Raw genomic sequence first — 25,490 nt, 5'->3', positions numbered from 1 at the left:
AGGCAGTCAGCAACAAGGTTCTTTGCCTTTAAAGGTCTGGCCTGTCCCAAACCGCCAAAACAGAAGTTTTTAAAGCCTGCCCTTGAATGTATGAGCCCTCACCCACTGCTGTGCAGGCACTTCCTCATACTCTAACCTAATTTCACAGAAAACACACACACACACACTGAAAACAAACAGAATAGTGGCAGTGCAATGTAAACTGTGGGAACATGCATGAATCGGTTATTACAGGCGTTGGAAGCAGTAGCCGCTGTGATGACACAAACACAACGTGAAGTAACCACAGCCTGGGTGGAGCTCACAGCACAACGGAAAGACCATAATTTAGCAACATTGATTGTGGTAATTATCACATTGCAGTAGTTGTTGCCATAAACATTTGTGTGAATTAACTGGGTTGACTAATTGTGCCTTGGATCTGCTGACACAGCTGATAAGGTTATTATTTCATCTGAAGTCGAGTTACTTTGAATATGACATGACTACGGAGAAAACAGCTTAACTTTGCATGTTTAGTGTGTAAATGTGTGTGAGTGTGCGTGCGTGTGACTATATGTGTGTGTATATTGTCTTAGAGCAGTTCTTGTTTCATCAGTGGGAGTTTGAGGAAGTAGCTTTTGAATGTTTCAGTGGATGTCTTGCAGGTCACTGCATTTGCTCCTGCTGGCTCTTACTGTTCTCCGGTCCAATGGCTGCTATCTGAGGATGTAAACTTGTGGGTTTTAACGACACGCTCGCCCACAAACACAGATTATCTGGACAGTGGACAGCTGAAGAGGGGAGGTCCACGGGACAGGAACAATGGTACAGTACCACACCTTCACTTTTTTTTTTTTTCTAACAGCTGTAACATAAGTACTGTCCTTAAATCAAGATAAATCAAGACTTGGATAGTGCCTTCATTTCCCTGCTTAGCAATCATAAAGACGTTAGAAAAGGTTTCTGACAAATACAACATTTTAACGATGGTTCTCTTTTTGAAAATAATTTACTATCTCATGACAAAGTTCTTGTCAAAGCAAATACCAAAAGGAAGTAATTACATTTGAAGTCAGTTTCAAAGTGATGATGATTTTCAAAAGGCCATCTCTGCAGGGAACTCACTTCAGGGAACATGAGCTCATTAACAGCACCAGCAAAATGAGTTTCCGCTTTTTCAGAATAACCTTTTTTCATTGAAACCGGTTGTAGGATGCAGAATACATTGTTAACATATGTCTGCACATTTGGACTTGAATCAGACTGAAAAGACATGTATGTGTTTAGCTGCAGTTTAATGTCTGCTCACAAGATTAATCTCAGACGGCGTTTGGAAATCAGCTAAAATCAGCTCTAAGCAGTTGCAGGAAGAGGACTGGTAGCATGTACAAAGTTTAGCTGGTTTCACAAGAGACTGCAGTGAGGTGTGAGAGGGGGAAGTGGACTGCTGGAGAGGGCTGTAGTTTCTGTCACAATACTTCCTCCTAACAGTCAGAAGGGTCCTCACACATTATAAATCATACAGTCTGCAGCATACTGTGAATATGTTATACAAATGCAGAGAGATCTAACAGGAAGGATCCTGTGGACTGGCTCCAGGATTCAACATCCTTATGTTTTGAACCAAAGAGAGGAATCCTTTAAACCTCCTGAGAGCTGAGCTTTTAAGTGGGAATTGTTAGATATTTGTACTGTACACTGAACATCGTAATGTTCTTTGGTGACCACAAGATGACAGACACAAAGATCCATGAATGAGTCTCATCCAAGGCAAAGAGAACCCAAAACGTAATGGCCTTATACAAGGATGCAGCATCTTAGGAGGTTAAAATTTGATTTTCAAGTGAGATACAGTACAGCCAGTGTGCTGAGAGGGAATTCTGGTATGCACATGTTTTGTTTGATTATTTATTCTAATGTTTATTTGTATAGTGAAAAGAATATAACATGATCCAAATCAAGAAACCATTTAAAACACCAAACCCACTAAATTTCACTATGATATGCATATGGAGGAAAACAAAACAAAAACATTCTAATATGACACAATATAACAAAGATCCTTTCAGATCCGTCATGATTACTTACAGTAACCCTTCTTTAAAAACAGTTTCAGTTTGAGTCAATTTGAGATCTGGTAAACCATTTTATTCAGCCAACAGAGTATTCGGTGCTCAGGAATGACATATTTTAGCATCTATATTTCCATGGAAATGGGATAAATTACATCTGCTAAGATCATAATAGAAACGTGAATGTTCTTCACCAATTGATCTTTCTATTTCAAAGGAGCAAGAAATCCCAATCCCAACTGGTAAATGTATTTATGCAGCCAAGAGGATATTTGCATTTCTTTCCATTTGCTCTAAATGATTTCACCAGAGCTATGTTTTATTGTGACATTTCAGCCCAGTCTCAGTGTTCATAACATGTTTATGTGAAAGGAGAAGCAGCAGACATCATGTCATATATAACTTCACCTGTCTCACTGTTGGTGATAATCACAAAGCTTTTGAAAAGAGCTTGAGAAGGCCCTAACCCTAACACATGCGAGGGTGTGGAAAGGTAGGGGCAGATTTGAAGTGTTATGACTCAAAAGCACTCCTTAAGATGGAACACAAACAAATAAAACTTATATCGGATGTCTGTTCATCTGATTTGCGGACAAAAATGAAAAAAAGAAAAAAAAAAGAAAAAGATTTTTCCATCCTTTCCGTCTAGTTTTTATTATTCGATAAAACAGTCAGTAAAATTTTATTTGGTGTAAGTCACCATCACTTAGTTTTTCATTCATTTTTGTTTCATCTTTGTTATTGGTTGAGGAGCATTTTCAAGAAATCATTTTCATAACAAAAGTAGCACTGGCATAAACCATAAATGAAATTACACATTTACAATTGTCTGTGTGGCACTAAGTGATTTGTCCACAAACCAATGTAAAGCACCATAATGAGATATACTCCTCCAGCAACGTGTCACACAAAGCAAACACTGTAGCTCATGTATTTCAAGTTAGAACGACAAACACAATCCTGCTTTGCAACCTTGCAATGGTCTTTCTGTCCAATTGAACTATGCCAACAAATACCCTTCCTGTCTACATAATTACTATTATGTTGTTAATTAATGTTTTATTATGAATACATGTATGCCAAGCTGTTACAATTTTCACTTTAGTTTAACAAAACGTGTAGTGACTACAGAATTATGAAACATTTTTATGGCTGTTTGGACAGGTTGGAGTAGGAAACTAAGTAAATCAGGTCTAATACAGAAAAACATTTCAGGGTCAATCTGACATCCTTTTCTTTTGTCACTTGTCACCATGTAAATGTCAAATTCTGCATTTTTTTCTGTACATATTTAATACAGTGAAACAGGAAGTTGGCAAACCATTATTTTCTTAGAAACTTGTGTATGAAGTATGGATGGTTTAACAACTAGAGAAGTGTAAATAATTCAGTGGTTTTCCTCACAGGAAAATGCCAGGCCCACAACAAAGCATTACTAATGGCATTGTATATCTACATCTACTACTCAGATTAAACTGACAGAGTAGAGATGTAGATTGAGCTCCCGCTATGTCTGGTTGGACCATGAATGGAAGTTTCAAAGGCTGAGTCTCAATGGTGGATCACTGTGATGGTAGCAACTGTGCTAATTGTGTTATAATTTACAGCTCTTTGATGTGAAAGCATTTTTTTTCTTCTTTGTCTGCTGAATTTTGCTCTGAGCAGCAACTGAAACGGACATATAAGTTTCTACAAATAAGCAATAAATATAGATAAAAGCCTGAGACAAAGGCCATTCCGGCAGTGAGACCTGTCAGACTTCATATATCAAACAGCATCTTTTAGGGAAAACCAAGCTGCAGGGCGGGAGTTAAGCTCAAGTCTATGAAACAAGGTGTCGACGATTTGAACTGGTAAGTGGTGGCCTGTCTTATCAGAGGAGCCGCTTGTAAATCATAAAACCACAGAGGTAATGGCCCTAAGTAAAAGCACGTGCTAGTTGTCTGTTATTTATTATCAGGTATGGTATGTCTTCGGGCTGGTGCTTCTCGAAAATGTCCAAATTAGAAAATGAGCTCATATGATCTATGACCTGTTGCCTGGTAACCAGCCCCAATTTCCTGTAATGACAACCACACTGGGTTCCATCTTTGAAATATATTTGTAGAAATGCCAGACTTGTCTCTGTTTTTCAAAAACTAAACCAGAGCTGACCCTTCCTTTCCTTTCCTCCCCTCTTTATTTATTTACTTTCTTTTTTGTTCAGTTTATATTACTTAAAAGGTTTCGCAGGAGAGCACGCTTTTAAGTAAGCAAAGGATTTGAACCAAAATGAGCAGGCCAAAATGACCTTTAGCCTCCGAATCACTGTAACATTTTACAAAATGCTTGGAAATGGAGTTGTAAATCATCTCCAGAGCCGAAAAAGGACATGACTCCACATTTACAAAGGCTGATGCCTTCTTCTCACTGCAGCTATTGTGAAGTGCTGTGAAAACAATGAGTTCCCTTATAGTCCATCCAAAACACTGTTTCTCTCTTTATGATTCAGGCGAAGTACCACTGGCAGAGTCAAAATGTGAAGCAAAGCGGCGTGGACGATATGGTCCTACTGTCCAAGATCACAGAGGACGCCATTGTGGAAAATCTCAAGAAAAGATATATGGACGACTACATCTTTGTATCCTACAGGCTGAAATTACCATTATTTTTTTGTTGTTTTAAATAACTATTTTTGTGAAACAATGCCAAAGTGTGTACCTCAGGAGAGCATGTGACCCCTCCCCGTTACACATTGTCGCAGGGTGCAGGATTTAATAATCACATACTACTTACAGAGCTGTACTGTGAGGAAAGAACAAGCTTTTTCCCTTTTATAAGCAGTTTATTTTTTCTAACAAAACAATTGTGTATATTTTATCTAAAATAGTTGTTTTATTTGTATGTTCAAAATTCAGACAATATAATGACCTGACCTGGAAAACAAATTAAAATAAAATAGTTTTTACGGGCCGCCTTGCAAGGGCTGCGGGGGCTGCCGGGGCTGCGGTGGTATACTTTACAGCCCAGACTGCAATGTAGAATACCGACCATCAGGCTAAATTTAAATTCCTCTTTAGCTTTGTGAGAACAGGAAACAGTAATAGCTGGGGAATATGACGTTCTATCTATCTATATGTCAGCAACATGACTGTCACAGATGTTCAAACCACCCTCATCCCTTTACCACTAAAATGAGGGGCTTTATTGTCTACATTATTCAATTTTCTTTTTTCCCATCATCTACACAAACCACACTTCTAACCACAAAGATATACTTCCAAACCTTCAAACGCACAAAAATATACTGTCCCTGGGATAGACTCAAATAACCAACACAAACATATATGGCCATAAATACAAGGAATCTAATATTCTTCTGCATTCGTTGAATGATTAACAGCTCACTTCCGTCTTCTGCAGGAAGCTGAATTTATTTAGAGAATGGAAAAACCCCCCAAAACACTGCAAGTGTGCTGCAAGCACTTTTGCATCATCTTTGCTGAAAGTCATTATGAAAACAAACATCACTTTGTTGTTCTATTGAGGTTTTATATTTATTTATTTTGTCAGAATTGGAAGGTACACAGACTGTAACCAACCGTAAACTAAAAAACATGATGGTAGGGCCTTTGTGTCAGTAAATACTTATTTTGTGGTGGAAAACATAATCTCAGTATTTCGCCTATCACTCTACACTGGCATCGTCGGCGGAGTTGTCCATTACCCAAATATATCAGTAACTAGCACGTGGGCTGCCATCAAAGTCATCATCAGAGAGAATTTTAATACCTCTGGCACAAACATTCACTTGGACTCAAGAATGAACTGATTAGGATTTGGTGGCCTTTCTGACTATAACTCAACACGAATCACATTTCTTTCTTTACCAGATCAAATGGGTTCTTATTTTTTAAAAAAGTTTATTTTAAACATTTGTCAAAAAATTGTAAATATTGAATTCCGTATCTATATGAAATATAATTATAAATAAATAAATAAAGTTCTAGCAGAAATTTCTCGAGCTGATTCCCAGGTCATTGTGTTCCTCAACTTTCCTGCTCAGACATATATTGGCCCCGTGCTGATATCAGTCAACCCATTTAAACAGATGCCCTACTTCAGTGACAGGGAAATTGAACTTTATCAAGGAGCTGTAAGTAATCTTCTAACATTTCAGAGACATTTTATTTTACTACTGTAATTGTGTAGTGTGTGGTATAGCTAGTTCAAGCTTTGTTAACCTGATTTGACCGTAGATGTGTTTCTCTCCCTAGGCCCAGTATGAGAATCCACCTCACATTTATGCGTTGACTGATAACATGTACAGGAACATGATGATTGATGGAGAAAATCAGTGTGTGATCATTAGGTGTGTTGATTGTCTCACATCGTCTCAAATCTTGTGCCTCGTCATGTCTTGCCATATGCTAGTGGAGTTTTTTTTTTTTTTTTTTAATGATGTTACTTTGTGGTGTGTTGCATCCTCTTTGTCATGATTTCATTGCATTGTGGTAGTGGTGAGAGTGGTGCTGGAAAGACAGTGGCTGCCAAATACATTATGGGTTACATTTCCAAAGTGTCAGGAGGAGGTCCGAAAGTGCAGGTAAAACCCAATAATACTACCTCACTGTGACTCAAGACACCTTTCAACTTCCTGCAATGTGGTGTGCGGTATTTCTGGTGTTTGATGTTTTGTGTGTGTGTGTGTGTGTGTGTTTCAGCATGTAAAAGACATCATCCTACAGTCAAACCCTCTGTTGGAAGCCTTTGGTAATGCCAAGACAGTACGCAACAACAACTCTAGTCGTTTTGTGAGTATGAGCTTTACCTGCAACCGTGGTCCCTCTTAAAGTAGGTACATTTGATACTTAGCAGAAAGGACATTTTCACTGCATGAAAAGAATGTTACTTCACCACTTCAAACCAGGCTGAAATATTTTATCAAGTAGGTTATTACAGCACAACCAGACGACGGACTTAATGATTTTGGTGATTGTATCGTTCATCCCTGCCCATCCCAGCTCCCTTTGTGTCAATATCATGACCTCACACTGTGTTTGGTGCTATTTAGCAAATGTCAGAATGCAAAAATGAACATCATAAACACTGTGCCTGCTGAATATCAGCATGTTCAGTTTACCTTTTAACCTATAGACCTGTAGATTTGACAATTGGCTATCCAAGGACAGTCTTTTTCATTTTCTGTCATTCAAGTAATTCAAGTCCAGTGATGGTAAAAATGTGGTTTAAAGGGCAGTACTTCTTTCAGCAACTGCCTAATTACTGTTACCATCAGTACAATGCTGTTACCATTACCGACATTATGGGGTAGTAACTGAGCTTCTTGAACTGTTGTCACCACATGGCTCCCTCGGCTTAAGACGAGCCGCACGATAAGTGATGATGTATAGCTAAGGAGTAAAATTTCACAGTTAGCCAGTCAGAGGCAGAGGAGGGCGGCTGTTCATGCATGAACCTGAGCGTAAGCAGAACCTCCCCACCCATCACCCCCACACACACACACACACACACACACACACACACACACAGGCAATTCAAAGGTAGCGTTTCCAAATGGAAGTGCAGACATTATAATGTTTCCTCTTATTATTTATTGTACCAGGTGTCCATTTAATTCATTAAAAAACATATAATATTTGTTTTTTATTATAAATAATTGAAAAAATGCTGAATTTAAAGTTGAATTAAAGGGAAAAAAGATTTGATTTTTTTTTTAAATAGTGGCAAATTTTAGAACGTTTTAACACATCAGTTACTTTTCCAGGTAACTAGTTACTTTTAATTATTACTAATCACTTTTATGCGCACAACACTGCTTATGTCACATGAAAAACTTACAAAAGAATATGTGAGGTACATAAGGCCATAAGAGCCAATTAGTCATTAATTGTGCTGTTTCGGTGCTCCATGCAGGTACTCTTTCAGCAAACCATGATGGTTTGAAGTCATTATATTTCATCCACCCATGCTTTGTAAGCAGTGTGGTCTTCATGCTTTTAAATCACATAAGCATGAAATTGCATCTTTAACGCAAGAGAATTTGCAGTTTCCTTGATCTAGCACTACAAAAGCTTGTGTGCATCAGTGTGTATACATGTTGGCCAAATCATTTCTGAGATCATTTAGATGTGCCATGTCTGGAAAGCACAGTCGTAATTGCCATTGTAAACAGCTTCACCGTTTCAAACACATGAAGTGTGTCTAGATGCGTGACTCAGTTGTTGTGCTTTGCAGATTTGATAGATTTGATGACATATTTATCGTCTTACATCATGTTTGTCAATTCCAATTGTTGCCTCCACCAGGGGAAATACTTTGAGATTCAATTCAGCAGAGGAGGAGAACCTGATGGTGGGAAAATCTCAAACTTCTTGCTAGAGAAGTCGAGGGTGGTGAGCCAGAATGAGAATGAGAGGAACTTCCACATTTACTATCAGGTTAGCGGTTAGTCATAGATGTGAGAAAAGCATAAATCTTCCGGTGCGTTCTCACTAGTTTTGCAGCCACCATCAGAACCGCAATGAAATGCTCACGTTAACATTCTTACCTGCACTATTGTCATCCAGCTGATAGAGGGAGCCAATAATCAGCAGAAAGAAGGTCTAGGCATCATGACCCCAGACTACTACTACTATCTTAACCAGTCTGGGACATATAAGGTGGACGGAACCAATGATAGCAAAGATTTCCAAGAGACTATGGTAAGTATACTGGAAAACTACAGTAATTGTATGCTTTACGTTTTTAATTTGCAGTATGTTATATTTTACATTACTCCATAACAGAAAAGGTGCATCCTGGATTTACCTGCTTGTAAAAACCTGGGCAATAACTTTCTGGTTAGACCCCTCTGAGGGATGAGAAAAAGCTTTTTTCCATGTTACCCAATGAATGCTCTTTGATTTCACTGAGCGCACCGTATTTCCCTCTTGACATCATACCCTTTCTCGGGTTTTGTCATGTTATACTACAATTAAGCTGAAACAATGTAGAGCTTAATGTGTTTCATTCTGACAAAAGAGCCCAAGATAGGGTAATACCTCAGTGCCCATTTTTCTATTTTGAAGTTTAATTTTAGAGCAAAAAAAAATTCCATCATTATAACTACTTTTTTATTAATGTGGCCATTAGGAGGCCATGCAGGTGATTGGGATCACAGATGACATCCAGACTCAGGTGCTGCAGATCATCGCAGGCATCCTACACCTGGGAAACATCAGCTTCATAGAGGCAGGAAACTACGGTCAGGTGGAGAGCACAGACTGTAAGCAAAACTCACACAGCCAGAAACATGTTTACACACACGTATGATCATCCATAAGCATGGCCCATACACACAAGGATTCAACCCTGACAAGTTCATGTTTGAAAACCTTTAATTTCTAAATTGTTTCTCATCTTGGATTTTTCAAACCAGAGTCACATATTGGCCATTCCCAAAAATCCTTTCTTGCTACATTTTGAGCATAATTTGTTTTTAGAGTACAGTTTTGAACTTTTCCCTAACAATATCCATGTCTTGGTTATATATGCCACATTTAAACACAGTTGATGTATTATTGTTGATCTGAAACACAACCTGTGATTGTGCTTACTCCAGTACTTGCCTTCCCTGCCTATCTGCTGGGTATTGACCCCACCCGCCTCCAGGACAAGTTGACCAGCAGGAAGATGGATTCGAAGTGGGGAGGGAAGTCTGAATCCATTAATGTAACTCTGAATCAGGAGCAGGCCACCTACACACGAGATGCTTTGGCTAAAGCCCTCTATGCACGACTCTTTGACTATCTGGTTGAGGTACAATAATGGCAAAATTACATTCAATGAAACTTTCCCTGTTTTTGTATCTGACTTGCATACATGACTGGTGGTAAATGCACTTTGTTTTATATTTCACCTCTGCTCTGTGTCCTCCAGGCCATAAATAAAGCAATCCAAAAACCTCATGAAGAATTCAGTATTGGAGTACTTGACATTTATGGTTTTGAGATATTCAAGGTTAGCACTCTTAAGACTTACTGTTCCATAAAATGTAAGTTTTATAGCTGGCACACCAGAGCAGGATTTGTTTTACTGTGGTGATAATCAAACATTGACTGGATTATGTTCCCCTGCAGAGAAATGGCTTTGAGCAGTTCTGTATCAACTTTGTCAACGAGAAACTGCAACAGATCTTTATTGAACTCACTCTCAAGGCTGAGCAGGTCTGCTGTAGATGTGTTGCATTTTTAATTTTTGACAGATCTCTTAATTTGAATTTTCTTGTCTCCTGTATCATACCTCTGCATAACTTGCAGTAAACTGGGATGTGTTTGTTCCAGGAAAAAGTCTGGACTTTTCTTGAATTCAGTGTGAAAATAATTGTGAAATTTTGTTTCGTTCAGTTTGCATTTTGAGTTGCCTTTTATCGCTCTCTCTTTTAATTCTCTCCCAGGAAGAGTATGTTGAAGAGGGCATCAAGTGGACACCCATTGAGTATTTCAACAACAAGATTGTGTGCGACCTCATTGAAAATAAATTGGTAAGCTCCTAACTGTCACCTGGAGTTGGCACAGACACAACTGAAGTGGGTCAGAAGACAAAACAAGTGTGTTTCCCTTTCAGTGAACAAGTTCGGTGTTGTCAAAATGTCCTGGGTTGTTTTGGCAAATCACAGAAAAGTTCCGACTGACTTGTTTGCGATTTTATTCTACCCAGACATTTGAAAAAATTTAGCACTTGCTGTAAAGAGGGATTGTTAATAATGCAATGCATCCCCACCACCCTCTCCTTGCAGAACCCTCCTGGTATAATGAGTGTGCTGGATGATGTGTGTGCTACCATGTATGCCAAAGGAGAGGGTGCAGATGGCACCCTGCTTCAGAAACTGCAGGGGGCTGTGGGGACACATGAACATTTCAACAGCTTTAACTCTGGATTTGTCATACATCATTACGCTGGCAAGGTAGGCATCTGGACATTAAAACAGGCTCAGGGTATAGAGAGGCACTGAGTTCAATTTGAACAGTTCCACTACAGCCCGCATCCCACATTTAATTTTGAACTTTGTTGTCGTCTCAGGTATCATATGATATCAACGGCTTCTGTGAGAGAAACCGCGATGTGCTTTTCACTGACCTCATAGAGCTCATGCAAAGCAGCGGATAGTGAGTCTTGTCCACTTCTAAGCTGCTTTCATGTGTGCTATATTTAGAAAAAGGATACGGTGATATTAATTTCTACTGAACTTGTGTCTTTAGTGACTTCATCCGCCATTTGTTCCCTGAAAATCTCAACACAGATAAGAAAGGCAGGCCTACTTCTGCCGGCTCCAAGATCAAGGTGCGTTCAGCCTAAGAGTGCAACAATGTAACGTTGTGAGCTGTTGTGAGAATTCTGACTGTCATTTATTTTCCAATGCTGCTTTGATATTTCCAACAGAAACAAGCTAATGATCTAGTTAACACCCTGATGAAGTGCACGCCGCACTATATCCGCTGTATTAAACCCAATGAGACAAAAAGACCGAAAGACTGGGAGGAGAGTAGGTCAGCATCATCACTGTCAAGCATCTACACACACCCTTTAGACATAGAGCGAATACTTCTTACTGTACACCATCTATTTGTACTGTAGGGTCAGGCATCAGGTTGAATACCTCGGCCTGCGGGAAAACATACGTGTAAGAAGAGCTGGGTTCGCATACCGCAGAATCTTTAATAAGTTTCTGATGAGGTGCGTTTGATTCCCTTTTTTTTTTTCACACGGTGCATGCATACTGAAAGAAGAGCACAGCTCTCAAAGTGTGATTGTGTGCGCCTTTTCCAGGTACGCCATTCTGACTGTAGAGACATGGCCATGCTGGAGGGGTCCAGAGCAACAGGGTGTCCTCCACCTCCTCCGATCTGTCAACATGGATAACGACCAGTATCAGATGGGACGCACCAAAGTCTTCATCAAGAACCCTGAATCGGTAATAAACTTTTCAATAGTTCATGCCAGGTCTTACTAACTTAAATGAAATAAACTCAAATAAAATTCTTTTATATATCACCACATCCCAGAGTTACCTCAAGGCACTTTACATGTAGAACAAGTCTTGACCAAACTCTACAGAATTATTTAAAGAGACCCGGCAAATCCCTCCATGAGCAAGCACTTGGCAAACAATGGTAAGGAAAAACATCCTCTAAGTGGCAGAAACCTCAGACAGAACCAGACTCTGGGCTTTTACTCCATTACAGTTATGTGGAATCTGGTATTAGTAGTTAGTCAACGAATCAATATTTATTGACGCATCATGAACTTATGATGCCTCGTTGCATGCACAGATGCCTACAGTGTTGTTTGTTTGGGGTTTTTTTTATATCATATTACAGCTACATGAATTGCCTCATTAGTATGGCGGTGAGTATACCCACTTGGTATACCAGGATTCTATTCCCGACAAGAAACCCCAACCACAAGGCACCAATTAGTGGTACTGTGGGCTTGTGCAGGTCCCAAGCCCAAATAAATGGGCTGGGTTGTGGCAGGAAGGGCATCGAACTTAAAAACATGAAACCAAATCCGTCATGCAAGTTGCAGGAAGCTGACTTGCTCTGGTCACCCCGAAGGAGGAAAAAAACCGAAAGAAGAAAAAGAAAATTAAAGCTGTAAATAAAGCTGGAATACTATAATCAGTGAACCAGAGCGTCAGAAAATCCGCTGTATTCAGACACATATTTTAAGAGATGCAGGACAATCAAATCAACCTGCAGCCGCCCCGCCGTTGATTTGAAGAATACAACGAGTTTCAGCTCATTGTTCAGCTGTCTGGCTGCCACTTTACCATTATGGTTCACTGTCATCCTTCTCATACAGTGGTTCCATACAGGAGGCAGCTGTTTTTTTATACAAACTCCATCTGCTACCTGCTCAGCAGCAGACAGCTGCGAGGCACAGTGTGAGGTCTGGTGAGGCATTTAGTGCTGAAAGCACCTAATATTTATCTGAGGAGATGGTGAATGAATGCAAATGTTGCTCTGTCTCTCCTGTATGCATGAACTGACCTACAAATACAGTAATGTCATTGTCTTAAGGCTCTTAAATTACATGCTGATGCGTTTTTGTGTTCTTTTTAACAATGAATCTGTTTAATAAAGCAGAAGAGACAATTCCTTTGAATGAATTTAGGGAAAACACTACCAGTCAAAAGTTTGGACACCCTTTCGTACTCATTTGAATGAGGAACTTTGTCCAAACTTTTGACTGGAAGTCGGATTAAACGTTGCCTTCCGTGCTCTCTGCTCCTCAGCTGTTTCTACTCGAGGAGATGAGGGAGAGGAAGTTTGACACCTTTGCCAGGACCATCCAAAAAGCCTGGAGAAGATACATTGCCCGGAAGAAGTACGAACAAATGAGAGAGGAGGGTAAGTAACACAACAAACTGTACTGTATCCAATGAATGCAAACTTTGATGCTTGATTTTAAATGTTTCTCCACCCTTGCGGCACTCAGCCTCAGACATCCTGTACAACTCGAAGGAGCGGAGAAAGAACAGCATCAACAGGAACTTCGTCGGAGACTACCTTGGTCTGGAGCAGAGGCCGGAACTGCGACAATTTCTGGCCAAGAGGGAGCGTGTTGACTTTGCAGATTCTGTCAACAAGTTTGATCGCAGGTTCAAGGTGAAGTTTTAGGAATTCCACTATAAGTTTGTTTTTGTTCTTTTTTTTTCTTTTTTTTTCAGTTTCATAGAGTTTGAAACCAAGAAAGTAAATTGTTGGATAAGTATGAGGAAGTTCATTGATAAAAAAGTCATTATTTTGCCTTAAAAACACTGATGAGCAAGACTGCTGTTTGTAGCTATGACAAAAAGGTTGCACATGAAATTCTTTCTCATGTTGCTCATTTCTCACTTCTTTCTATTTTTCTAACAACCCAGTCTATCAAGAGAGATTTAATCTTGACCCCAAAGGGCATCTATCTGATTGGTCGTGAGAAGGTCAAGAAAGGACCTGAGAAAGGACAGATAAAGGAGGTGCTGAAACGAAAAATGGAGTTTGGAAGTATCACGAACGTCTCTCTCAGGTAGATTTGCAGTTTGCAAGACATACACGACACAACCTGCTAACAGTAATATTAGCGGTTAGTGCTGTGTAGTATGCAACTCTGTTGCAATCAACCACAGCTTTAGACGCTGCAGCTGATGAACACATTCCTTTGAACTTACCGTTACTTCTATTGTTTCACTAGCAGAAGGCAAGTTGAATTTATTAACCCTGGCCTTTAAGCTTATTAGTTTTTCCAATTGTAGATAATGAGCTGTAAATGTGTACTATATTAGAGACTGCAGCTACTGTTACTACAATCACACCATCAGCTAAACAAATACAATTTGATTGATTGCTCAGTAATTTAACTGTGTTAACACTTTTAAGACTATCACTACTGTTAAAGCCCTTCGACACCAGCTGACATTGAACTGTCACTAGCCCACACATCGAAAGTGACACATCTGCCACCATCAGCAAAGGCTGGTTTCAGCTTTTACAATCTTATTCCAGTTATCACGCTTGAAGCTAATTAATCCATCCATCCATCCATCATTTATGTTACGTTAAAATTATCACGTTTTATTGTTCAATATGAAAAGGATGAAAGATTACAGCTAGCAAAAGCTTCAGTGTTCTGGAAGAGAAATGGAACCCACTGTCCGAATAGGCCTTTTTTTCTCTCAAGATGTCTTCTATTTATTTTTCAAGATTTCTGGCTTTATTGGCTAGGACTGCCTGAAGAGTGACAGGAAATGGAGGCGAGGTGGTGGGGAATGAGATGCAGTAAATGAAAGTGGCTGGAACCAAACCAGCATCGCCAATGAGGAAATTGTAGTCTCCTCTTTATGGGGCACATGCTCTACTTTTCCAGCAGTACTCCTCTCTAGAGGCAGTGTGACTCACACAGTCACAGGTGTAAATAAAATACTGCTACGTTTAAATTGTCTCAGTAAACCGCTTTTAATGGGCTGTTTTACTTCTCTGCAGCACAAGACAGGATGATTTCTTCATCCTGCATGAGGCCCAGTATGACAGTCTGCTTGAGTCCAACTTTAAGACTGAGTTCCTCAGCCTGCTTTCTAAACGCTATGAGGATGTGACCAAGAGAAAACTGACAATCTCCTTCACTGACAGGTCAGATTCCCATATTGTATATATTTACGTAGACACACACGCAGACCACTTACACTTTTTTTTTTTCATTTCAGACTAGAGTTCAGAGTGAAAAAGGAGGGCTGGGGTGGAGGAGGCTCTAGAGTAGTGGTCTTCCAGAGGGGGCAAGGGGACTTGGCCCAGCTCAAGCCTGGAGGGAAGACCCTCACCATCACAATAGGGGATGGTTTACCGAAGTCGTCCAGTAAGTTAAAAGAAAATAATGGTGCAGCACAGATTTATGTAACAAAAAAGGATGAGCAAAACCTCATAAGTGAAACTTATGAGGCTAAAACATACAAAGATAAAACGATTTATAATAAACAGTGTCCTGTACATACAAATGTAAAACAAATTATTCATTTCATCAGAGCCAACCAAGAAAGGTGTGCCACAGTCTCGCGGTGGAGGAAGAAATCATATGGCCAGCAGAGGTAATGCTTTCATTTTCATCGTTGCTTACAGATGATACATGATCCTCAAAAGATGCTAAACACATACTGTATACTCAAATACGATGTCCAAGTACCTGTTACAGATACTCGTATGCTACAATTCAGGTTTTCAGAAATAACAAATATATAAGCAAATATTGTACAACACAACGTTTATTTGTCACCTGCAGTCACTAGTTTCTTTGAAGATATTAAAAATTGATAAATGTGCCATAAGTGTTGGCATATTCTTAGAAGTGAAATAAGTTTCATTAGCTCAAAAATGTTACACAGAAGACACACAAGGTAATTAATAGATCACTGTTACGCTGATATTAAATACATTCCTGCTCAAATTTCAGTTTGAATACTGAATTTTACCTTTTCATTCAGCAGCAGTTGTACTGGGATTAAGCTTACTTTTTGTCCACCTTTTCTCACCTTAGCTCACCAGAATGGAGCAGCACAGTTTTCCAGAGCCCCTCACAATCAGCCATCAGATATCACATACTCCTCCCCACACAAACAGAACTGGCCACCTAACACAGCCCTGCCCAAACTGGGTAATCAGAGGGCCCCCAGAACCCCGACCCACAACCAGTACAACCAAGGCAACATGGACTTCCTCAACGTGCCTGACCAGGGCATGTCAGGGTAAGAGAGATCACTGTGTGAAATAGTAAACAGAACGGGTTTTCAGCAGGTGTGGGTGGAGCTGACGAATCACGCAGCATCAGTACAATGTCAATGTAATGGTGAGGCTGAATGCTCCCAGAGCCCGAGAAAGCTTTTATTTTCACATCCTGTACTTCAAGAAAAAAATAATATGTATTATAAATACGCTTCCGGTCAAAAGTCTGGACACACTTTCCTATTCATTTGAATGAGAAAGTGTGTTAATGAAGGCAGACTTTGCTCCTTGCTACATTGTTAAGATGTTTGATGCAAGAGTCATAATTTAAGCAGCACAGTGGCATACTGGCTGTTGCCTCGCAGCAAGAAGGTCATGGGTTTGATTTCCGGGCCTGGGGCCTTTCTGTGAAGGGTTGGCGTGTTTTCTCCGTGCCTGCATTGTCTGTAGGTCTGAGTGTGAGTGTGAGTGGTTGTTGGTCTCTGTTGTCTCTGTGTGTTGGCCCTGTGATGGACTGTGCGAGCTGGGATTGGCTCCAGCAACCTGGAAACAGATAAGCAGTAGACGATGAATGAATGAACAAATCATAATTTAAACTATTTTTGAGGGAAAATAAACCTAAATTCTGAAAGAAACTGGTTCTGCTAGGGCAAGGTAAATTATTTGATTTGAATTTACTTTACTTTATTTATTTATTTAGTATTTAGTTATACTTTGACCTAAATCAGGATCTAGAAAATGTTGAGGACCAATAAAACCCTAGCTTTCAATTTCAGAGCAATTTGTCAGTCATAAAGAAACTGTTTCTGTTATCTCCAGCTCCATTCATCCCCTTGTGTTTTTTTCCTTCTTTGTAACAGGAAGCAGAGGAAAAGGAGCATTAATCAGCGCCCTCCTCCTGCTCCTAAACCACAGCCTCGATCTCAGGGGCCTCGCTGCAGAGCATTATATCAGTACATCGGGCAGGACACCGATGAGATAAGTTTTGAGGTCAACGATATCATTGACCTTATCAAAGAAGGTGTGTTGATTAGAGTAAATAATTGGGAATATCTAAAATGATTCGCTAGTGAAATGATTAATGAAATATGTTCTCTGCAGATCCATCAGGCTGGTGGACCGGAAGAATTCACGGAAGGGAAGGTCTCTTTCCTGGTAACTATGTTGAAAAGATTTGACTAAGAGCTGATTCTCTCTCTACTTCTTAAAGTCTGTGTTTGTTGAACGTAATGTGAAAGTAGCAAATTCTGATTCCTAAACAAAATACCTTTGAATTCTTCATGGTTTAATAGTAGACCTTTGTCAATAATGGAAACAAGGCTTTGGAAAAAAATGGATCTCACTGACAATCAAGCCAGTTCTAACTTGCAAAGCTTAGGAAACATCACACTTATGGTAACCATTGTTCAAACACAGTTCCACTGAAAGTAGCTGCTCAGGTTTCACCACCCTTGTTGTTCCTGACTATCTCGTACAGAATGGCATAGCAACAAGTCTTTTACTTTGCCCTCACCTCTACCACACCTATGTCTGAGCCAATAACTTCACTGAAAATTTGTCCAAACTTTGATGACAGCCTGAAGAGAAACGTTTTCCTGAAAATGCTACATTATGTGGCCTGCATTACTGCTTTATTTCTTTTTATGTTAATATTTGCCTGACGATTTTATCTGATGTCAAACACTGATCAGTATTCTTGATTGTCACACACATCATATTAAGTGATAGCAGACTTGGCTGTTACTTTTGCACCGTAGCAAATCTGCTTCAGATGAATCAAAGAAATTTTGTGACAATATTTTTGATTCACTTACACATTTATATCAATGGATTGTTAAGAATATTATTGTTGCAATTTTTCATATGTTTTTCACCTCAATAAAATGAAACATATTTTCATACTTTACATCAATGATTTTTGCACTGGTCTAAATAGTTTTCTTGGTAGTGTTTATTTTTATGTTTATTTCTCCTAAATATGAATTTAGTTTTTAACATTTTTGTAATATAACATTTTCATTGCATTCAATATTTTTTGTATATGAATGATAAGAAAAAATAAAGAGGTATTATTATTATTAGAAAGTTGTACGCTTATTTCCTTTTATAAAGGAGACATAGAAAGAGGAATAAAGCAAAATTACTTCAGTGTTAAAAATTTAAACCAGCAAAAGGCCACCTACATTACTGCTACATTAAAATTCGCTTTGCATCAATGCATCATTAATAGCTATCTAATCGCATGATATTAAACAGTACCTCTGAATACTGAAGTATAGTTTTAGGTCATTTAGCTGAGAGTGCATTTCATGCTGTTTTATAGTTCTGTTGACATTTCAGAAACATTGTACTTTTACCCACTAAATGTACCCCAAACCCATAGCTTTCTTTCTGTATATTTTTGTTTATTATTTGAAGTAAACAATTATCAGTTAGTTAAGAAATGCTAGGGATTACGTTTCAGTAATGGCATATTCATATTTGCTGCCATTTTATATCTCTGCTCTAAAATGTAGCCTCTATTAGATTTTTTTTTTCTTTTGGTAAGTGTAGTTATAGTTCAGCTTCAGATTAAGACACAAATTGTTATAGATTGTATTGCAGGCTAGAATGTCCAGTAATTCAAGTAATTCAAGTTACTGCCATTTACTAACTACAAAATTAAAGTGTTGTGCTCATACAAATCAATTATAACACAGTTATATTAATTAAAATATATCATATATTATATATATGTATAAGTACTAAAGTAAATGTAAAGTGTTTTTGTTTTTGGTACTTGAAGTAAACAATCTTTTTGATGGGTTAATCAGCTTTTGACAATGGATGAATGTTTCTTCTTCATCATTGTCCAACACCTTAAAGATGTTCAAACTGGGATTCAGCGGTAACATAATAAAAAAGAGAGAGAGAGGGAAGAGCAGGAGCGCCATGCTGATGCATCTCCTTCCACCCACTCATGTATCTGCTTTTATTTGTTTAGCTGGCCTCGCCGGTATGACCTTGTTTAGTCGGGGCAGATGGACCGGTTGAGCCTCCCTGCTAAAACCGGCCTGGGATTAGACAGACTTGAACACGTGCTGCTGTTATCAGTGTGTACAGAGCTCATATGCCGTTTGACTTTCATTTCCGCCAAATCCAAATCTAATAACGCCAATCGACTCCGCAGTCAGGTGTTTTCGTCGGCCACGGGGTAACAACAGACCCGCCCCTGAGGTCAAACAGCAGCTTAAGCGTTCAACAATGGAAGAAAAAAAAAAAAACAACAACAGCTCGTCCGTCCATTCTAGACATTTTCTCTGGGTGACACACGGGCTGACAGTTTCGGTGCTCCGCCCCGGTGGAAGCACCTGCTGCCCCACCTGGGGCAGATCAGCAGTGACGGGCACAGGGCTGACAGCAGCAGCATGGGAGGTAAGATCCGCTCACACCATAAACCGCTTTTATTGAGAGCTACTTCAAAAGTCTGAACATATCTGTGGGGTAATAGATTCCCATTCTGCAGGACTGAGGTTGCACATGTGGTGTGAGGCTTCCTCCGATAATGACCCCTTAAAATAATATTCCGCGATCTAAAAGGCGACGATCCAAAGTTTACACATGTTCTACTTTCTAATGCAGTGATTAACAAATGCAACCTTTTTTTTTGTCTGGATGTGGAAATTCCTCATCCTGTTCGATTCGTTGCTTTGATTTATTAGGAAGCTTTTCCCAGCGCTCTATTTGCCTCCTTCAAAAGTGCTACAGGACATCTGGACACAATTACATTTATAAACTTAACCTATACAAACACATTCTTGCCCATTTAAACATTTAACCGCCTGTTTAAAAGGTTCTCACAGAACCTTGTGGTAGTCTTTTCAGCTTATGTATCTTTAGTTTATGAAAACTGATATACATAAACCAAATACTGTGCCTGGATGTAGACCGCTCATCTCCGACAGATGTACTCAGGTGTTATCAGTTTTTATTGCTTCCTATCTCTCTGTCTTAAAGGTATTTACTCTGCTGAAAGGATTTCTGGAGTTTTCTCTTACGAGAGCTCAGAAGTTGATTGGTGTGAAGACAACTATAAACACTCTGAACATGTGGTTGAATACTTCAATACTGTAAGCTCTGTATACCGCAGCATTCATATCAATACACATATTTCCATCCACAGATTCCTGTCAAAAAATTATAGAATAATGGAATATCTGCTTTTTAATGGCTAGTTAAATATATATATATTTTTTTATGAATTGTTTTGCTGATGTTTTCCCTGCAGATGAGCAGCTTTGTATTCTTCATTATATCACCCATCATGCTCTACCTTCTGCACCCGTATGCAAGGGAGAGGAGTCTGGCAATCCACACTGTTTGGGTCATGATGATTTTTGTAGGTCAGTTTTCTTTGACTTCATGGTTGTCTGTTTGTGTCCTATTGTTTGAAATACTCCCGTGGTGATTAGACTGGTGCACATGAGTCACCAAGCCTGTTAGAGACATGAACTTGGCAGTTGTTTGTCTAATTGTGATTTGACGTGTACACACGTTTCGATCGTGCGCACCTTTCGGTACACCTCTTAGAAAATCAGATTTTGATGTAGTTCCTTCGGACTCAGATGATTCTTACGTCAGTGCAGACCTTTCAGACAGCACTGTCAATAAACCCTTCTTGTTTGCGTTTCTCTAATGGCATGAACATTGTTTTTATTGTGTGCTGTTTGCAGGGCTGTTTTCAGCATATTTTCACATGACGCTGAGTTTTGTTGGCCAGATGTTGGATGAGCTGTCAATCCTGTGGGTGCTGGCAGTTGGGTATGCCGTCTGGTTCCCTCGCAAGCTCTTCCCATCCTTTATAAAAGACAGGTAAGGTAACCTTTTAACATTCAACCCAGCAACAGATGACTGGTTTGTGTTTCCAAAAGTGTGGTTTTGTTTCTTTCTTTATCTGGAAAATAACTGCACATATGTGTTACTAAGGACTCACACACAGCTCAATAATCCTTTAACATGAAAAAAAACACGAGACAAGTGTTTCTGAAACCTACTTTGAAACCTTACCTAACTGCAAAGCCAGACTGACAGCCTTCACAATGGTTATTATCACAAAAACACAATATGGTGTCACTGCCTTCACCTCAGTGTGACAGATGAATGTTCTCACCATTGTAAAAGAGCTCAGCTCCACCCAACCCGTGTTAATATTTAAAAGGTTGGGGAAACGATGAATGAAATTTTGATGAGCACCTCAAAAGAAGACCACAGTCCTGACTCATTAACCTCTCACATCAATTTTTACAGTTTTTGAAAGTACTGTGTCTCCTCATCATGAAGGAATTTCTGGAAATACATGCCAGACATAAGCTCAGATGTTGAGAGGTCAAACGGCCTCTGTTTGAAATAACTGTTGACATCTGAATCTACTCCACTACTCATTTTTCTCTTTGTCTGGTCCAAAACAGGTCCACATTTTCAAAGGTCATCTTGGTGGTTACTGTCATCACCTCAGTGTCATCATTCATCAAACCTTCAGCCAATGCCTATGCCTTAAACTGCTTTGGCCTCCACCTGCTTTACACTCTGGCAGTTGAGATGAGATGGTATGAAAACCGAGGCCTTTCCGTCAACTATTCGCGTGTTTTTATGCAGTTTTGATCTGTTGGAATAATCAGTTTCTCATTTTCTCAGCTGCACTGACCAGAAGGCTTTGCGACTGGCTAAGTTGTCAGTGGCTCTGTGGGTGCTGGCTATCTCCTGCTGGATTAGTGACCGTTTTGGCTGCAGCTTCTGGCAGCAGCTTAACTTCTGCTACCTTCATGGTATCTGGTATGTCTTCATTCTGCCCTTTCTTCTTCTTCCAACCCTTTTTACTCTGAACAGGCTTATACAATCATGGCCAAGAATGTTGGCACCTGGCCATTTCTATCAGATAATGCGCAACTTCTTCCAGGAAGTCACTGCAATTACAGATGATTTGGTATTTATTAAAAAAGGCAAATTTATATAGTTTCACACCAAACTAAAAAATTAATTGGATAAAATAATTTTCATCCTTGACTTAATATTTGGTAGTAGTGCATCCCTTTAGAAAGGATAACTGAAATAATTGCTTCCTGCAACCATTAACTAGTTTCTCATACCTCTATATTGGAATCAGATTTGAAGTGGTCATTGAACTACTGTTTTCTGCGATTTAGGTCTGAACTTATTGCTTTGCAGGAGTCTCCAATGTTTTTCCTGTAACCATTTCTGAGTACTTTTGGAGGTATGTTTCAGGTCATTGTCCTGTTGGAACAGTCACTAACTTTGATTGAGATATACCTTTCTCACTCTGAGCCCTATGTGTCAGCCCCAAAATATTTCGAAAGTCATCACTACATTCATTATTTCACTAACTCAAAGCAAAATAGGAAAAAAGAAAGAAAGAAAGGTGCTAACACCAAAGAAACTGTAATTGCAATTTTTTCAGGAAGAAGCGGTGCATTATCTGACAGAAGTGTAAGCATGCCAAGGTTTTTGGCAATGATTGTATTGGTTTTATATCATCAACAAGAAGTGTAAACATTTTTGATTTGTTGTGTGTATCTGTGTGTGCCGAAATTGTGCCCAACCTCTACTGATTGTTTTTGCCATAATGCATCACAAGTATGTCACAGTGGATGTTGTGTTTCACTGAGTGAAAATGAATGTAAAGTTTTGTAGGAAGATGAAATGAGATATTAAACTTGCCCAGTTGGTGAAAATTGTTCAGTTAATTTAATAAAAGTGTTCATGGTATAGAGACTTGTAATTTAGTACTTTAGCAAATAATAATAATATTCATTTTGCATGTCTTTCAGGCACATTCTCATAGTGATGGCAGTGGCTTATGGCAGCACCCTGATAGCTTACCTGGATGCCAACTATGAGATACCCTATTCATTGCCTGGACTGCAGTATTGGCCATGTGATAATTGGGCTGTTGGATTACCTCACATTGTCCTGAAGGGCACTAACAAAACACACAAACAATGTTGACAAAGGGGGATCTAGAACATGACTTGTGGTTTACAATTTACTGACATTTCATTGTGAAACATGATGAGTTTGCAAGTCATGACACTTAAGCATGTATGTATTTGTACATCTAAACCAGTTGCTTTAATTTATTTTAAGTCATATATTGACATTATGTATGTTTTGATAAGAAACAAAAAGGCACTTCAAATGTGCCACATTAACACCAAATGTGTTTACTTGAATGTTTAAAACAATCTGAGAATAAGTTTTTACAGTCACAGAGGGTTAAATAAGCTAAATAAAGTTAGAATTGGCTCTGTGTTATAATTAACAGAGCTACAACTCAGCATTGATTTAAACCATACACATTTCAGTAACACACATTATTAATACTAAATTACTGTTTATTTTTGCTATAAAAATGTTCTTGATTGGGACCTCTGAATTAATATTCTTAAGTATGTTTCTTTGATTGAAGATTCCATTACAATTTCATTCAGAACTACACGCACACAAACATACACTTATATACAGACGTACGAGCATGCTATGCCTTTATTTCAATAAGTAGGCTGACAGGAATCATAGGTCTCAAGAAAGGAACGCTGTAATTACACGGCAAGCGCTCCAGCCACTCAATTACCAGAATGTGACCCTAGTTCACCAAAATGACCTTTTTCATTGTAAATTGTAATGTTTTGAGAATATTCAGGGACACTGTCCCTCCCATTGTGTGATCTTTCTGGGAGAATACAGTAAATACATGAATATATTGTTTACACAAAGAAATGCATAAACATTATTCTGCATTTGGTCAACAGCGTTCAACAATGACCTCCTGTGGACAATGATATTTTAAGAAATGTGATATACATAAAAGCTTTCCAGGGTGTACCCCACCCCTCACCCAGAACGTTGGCTGGGATTGGGAGTGGTAGAAGATGGCTGGATGGATGGATGAGATACATTATTAGTAGATAAAGCGCTTGGCACTAACCTTAACCTCTTTCCTCAACCCTCTCATCCTTTTCTAAAAACTGTAAACACAAAATTTAGCAGAATCCGCCATCTCAAAGCAGTTTTATCTCTGTTCTTAATCAAGCACAGTGTCAAAAAAGCACATTAATGTAACTGCAGAAAACGATTTAGTTGATCTTCCACATCTCGTGTGTACTGTAATGTTTCTATATTTATGTAGAAATAAAATAATTTGATGAAACCAATATAGGCCATGTGTTGCTGACTCCGTCACTGCAGGTCAAGAGACATAGAAATGTTGAAAGAGACTTTCTGTATATTAAATATACAAATGTAATTCTAGAAAGACATATATTTCTTGATCAATTAACATATCTGTTTTATAATTATTTATTACCATAATTTATATATTTTTTTATTTACCTGGTGAACAATACATTCTTAATTTTACTGTTGCGGCTCATTCACTGGTTTACCACCAACAGATGCACCTTGTTTTTGTAGTTGTCCTGGCCCTTGCTTTTTAATTATAATGCAAAATTCATCTTTCAAACTGTCTCAACGGTTAGCTGGGTTAGCTGATTTATATTAGTCTCCTTAATTGATGACTCTCACAAGCTTCCTCAGAAGAATTAAAATAAAAATATAATTTATTTTCATTATGTAGATGTTTTTCCACGTCTCTACACAACAGGTAGTGTATGGTAATATGACAGCCCTGTATACTAGAATTAGATCTCCCCCCTATGTGGCCCAGATCTGACTGTTCAATGATAGTAATAGTTAAATAAATATGCACTATGGCCTACAAATGTCTGGCGCAATGCAGCAATACTTCTGTTAAATTATGTCCACAAGGAGACATGACAGGTGAGTAACCAGGTTGAATCAAATGTCTTAAGAAGATTCAACTGCTGGCCCACAAAGGTAGCACTCTATCTTGTCCCCCTAACAACTATCTTTTTGGTGTTTATAGTATGTGATTTGGAATTTGCTACAAGTATCATAATACCTGACAAGTGACTCACAAGAGACACAATTGTGTGGCCGAGTACTTTTGAAAACCTTTGAAAATATTCCACCCTGGACTGACATAAAGCCTGGTTGTGTTTGCAAATGGACAGGCTATCATTTTGTCCAACTAATACCAAAAAAGTGGAAAAAGTTTATACCAATGCCCAATAAGTTAGTGTTTGAAAAAAAATCAAAGAGGAAAAAAGCATGGTTGGCACTACAG

General features: G+C 38.9%; 2 protein-coding genes across 3 annotated transcripts; both read left to right on the top strand.

Annotated features, from left to right (window-relative positions):
• Nucleotides 1–303: 303 nt before the first annotated feature.
• myo1f (myosin IF) lies at nucleotides 304–18,346 on the top strand. Of its 2 annotated transcripts, none has more exons than XM_029499948.1 (29): nucleotides 304–345; nucleotides 648–807; nucleotides 4,546–4,674; nucleotides 6,100–6,189; nucleotides 6,311–6,405; nucleotides 6,552–6,639; nucleotides 6,758–6,847; nucleotides 8,363–8,494; nucleotides 8,624–8,758; nucleotides 9,189–9,321; nucleotides 9,658–9,854; nucleotides 9,975–10,055; nucleotides 10,175–10,261; nucleotides 10,492–10,578; nucleotides 10,834–11,001; nucleotides 11,118–11,203; nucleotides 11,297–11,378; nucleotides 11,478–11,584; nucleotides 11,673–11,771; nucleotides 11,865–12,009; nucleotides 13,333–13,447; nucleotides 13,536–13,705; nucleotides 13,963–14,108; nucleotides 15,062–15,208; nucleotides 15,283–15,431; nucleotides 15,598–15,660; nucleotides 16,107–16,314; nucleotides 17,152–17,312; nucleotides 17,393–18,346. In XM_029499948.1, the coding sequence occupies exons 2-29, from the start codon at nucleotides 805–807 to the stop codon at nucleotides 17,467–17,469; spliced, it is 3,270 nt and encodes a 1,089-aa protein (XP_029355808.1). In that variant the 5' UTR covers nucleotides 304–345; nucleotides 648–804; the 3' UTR covers nucleotides 17,470–18,346. The 2 variants fall into 2 exon arrangements, with proteins under 2 accessions (XP_029355808.1, XP_029355807.1); XM_029499947.1 differs by lacking the exon at nucleotides 304–345 and adding an exon at nucleotides 349–441.
• Nucleotides 18,347–19,381: 1,035 nt separating this feature from the next.
• acer1 (alkaline ceramidase 1) lies at nucleotides 19,382–24,487 on the top strand. The gene is made up of 7 exons (XM_029500536.1): nucleotides 19,382–19,705; nucleotides 20,288–20,400; nucleotides 20,559–20,673; nucleotides 21,004–21,142; nucleotides 21,739–21,876; nucleotides 21,965–22,102; nucleotides 23,116–24,487. Exons 1-7 carry the CDS (start codon nucleotides 19,699–19,701, stop codon nucleotides 23,291–23,293), a joined length of 828 nt encoding a protein of 275 aa, XP_029356396.1. The 5' UTR covers nucleotides 19,382–19,698; the 3' UTR covers nucleotides 23,294–24,487.
• The last annotated feature ends 1,003 nt before the right edge of the window (nucleotides 24,488–25,490 follow it).

This window comes from Echeneis naucrates, chromosome 4 (assembly GCF_900963305.1).
Source record: "Echeneis naucrates chromosome 4, fEcheNa1.1, whole genome shotgun sequence".
NCBI lineage: Eukaryota > Metazoa > Chordata > Actinopteri > Carangiformes > Echeneidae > Echeneis > Echeneis naucrates.
The sequence above is the reverse complement of the archived record's forward strand: the minus strand, read 5'-3'. Positions and strand labels throughout refer to the sequence as shown.